This window comes from Setaria italica, chromosome III (genome assembly GCF_000263155.2).
Source record: "Setaria italica strain Yugu1 chromosome III, Setaria_italica_v2.0, whole genome shotgun sequence".
NCBI classification, from domain to species: domain Eukaryota; kingdom Viridiplantae; phylum Streptophyta; class Magnoliopsida; order Poales; family Poaceae; genus Setaria; species Setaria italica.
Genome location: NC_028452.1, coordinates 11,557,330 through 11,557,929, shown reverse-complemented (window position 1 = coordinate 11,557,929; position 600 = coordinate 11,557,330). Strand labels below are relative to the sequence as shown.

Below are 600 nucleotides of genomic sequence, written 5' to 3'. Positions count from 1 at the left end.
GCACTTTAGTGATTTCGAAGACGTATGGATGTCAGGAGCTCCTAAAACTCATTTCACATAGAGTATTCCCGAGAGAATCATGTGGACTAAATATCAGATACTTATCAAACTCACATCACAGATGGAGGCTATTTCCCCCCCCCCCCCCCCCCCACCCCTCACCCCCCCAAAAAAAAGTGGCTGCCGCCCCTCGCGCATCGCCGTCTTAGCTAGATTTATCCTACCCGCGACGGGATGGATGGAGAATTGGAGAGAGCTAGCGAACTTACGTTATGCCGAGTGCCTTTGTACATCCTTCCGGGGTTCCCCAGACCGACGAAGAGCCACGGTTTCTGGGCGCCGGCGTCGGCGTCGGCAGCGGCAGACGAAGAGGCAGCAGCGGCTTTACAAGCGGGGGCCGGCATGCTTGAGGGGTTCGCCCGGCCGAAGGATACGCGCGAGAATCCGAGGCGGTCGAACGCGGCCGACGCGGAGCCGAGGACGCCGGAGAGAAGCGCGGACGAGGAAGCGAGGACGCCGGAGAGAAGCGCGGACGAGGAAGCGAGGACGCCGGAGAGAAGCCGCATCGCCGCCGGTGATTTTATAACACGCGGTTACGGG

The 600-nt window shown here is 60.0% G+C and overlaps 1 protein-coding gene across 2 annotated transcripts in view; it reads right to left on the bottom strand.

Moving 5' to 3' along the window:
- The window catches only part of LOC101784821 (peptidyl-tRNA hydrolase, mitochondrial), a 6,578-nt gene extending 5,978 nt beyond the window's left edge, over positions 1–600 (bottom strand). For both annotated transcript variants that reach the window (XM_004961273.2, XM_012844364.2), the window contains exon 1: positions 270–600. In XM_004961273.2, the coding sequence (XP_004961330.1) occupies positions 270–566 (297 nt within the window). In that variant the 5' untranslated portion in view covers positions 567–600. The remainder of the gene's footprint in view (positions 1–269) is intronic.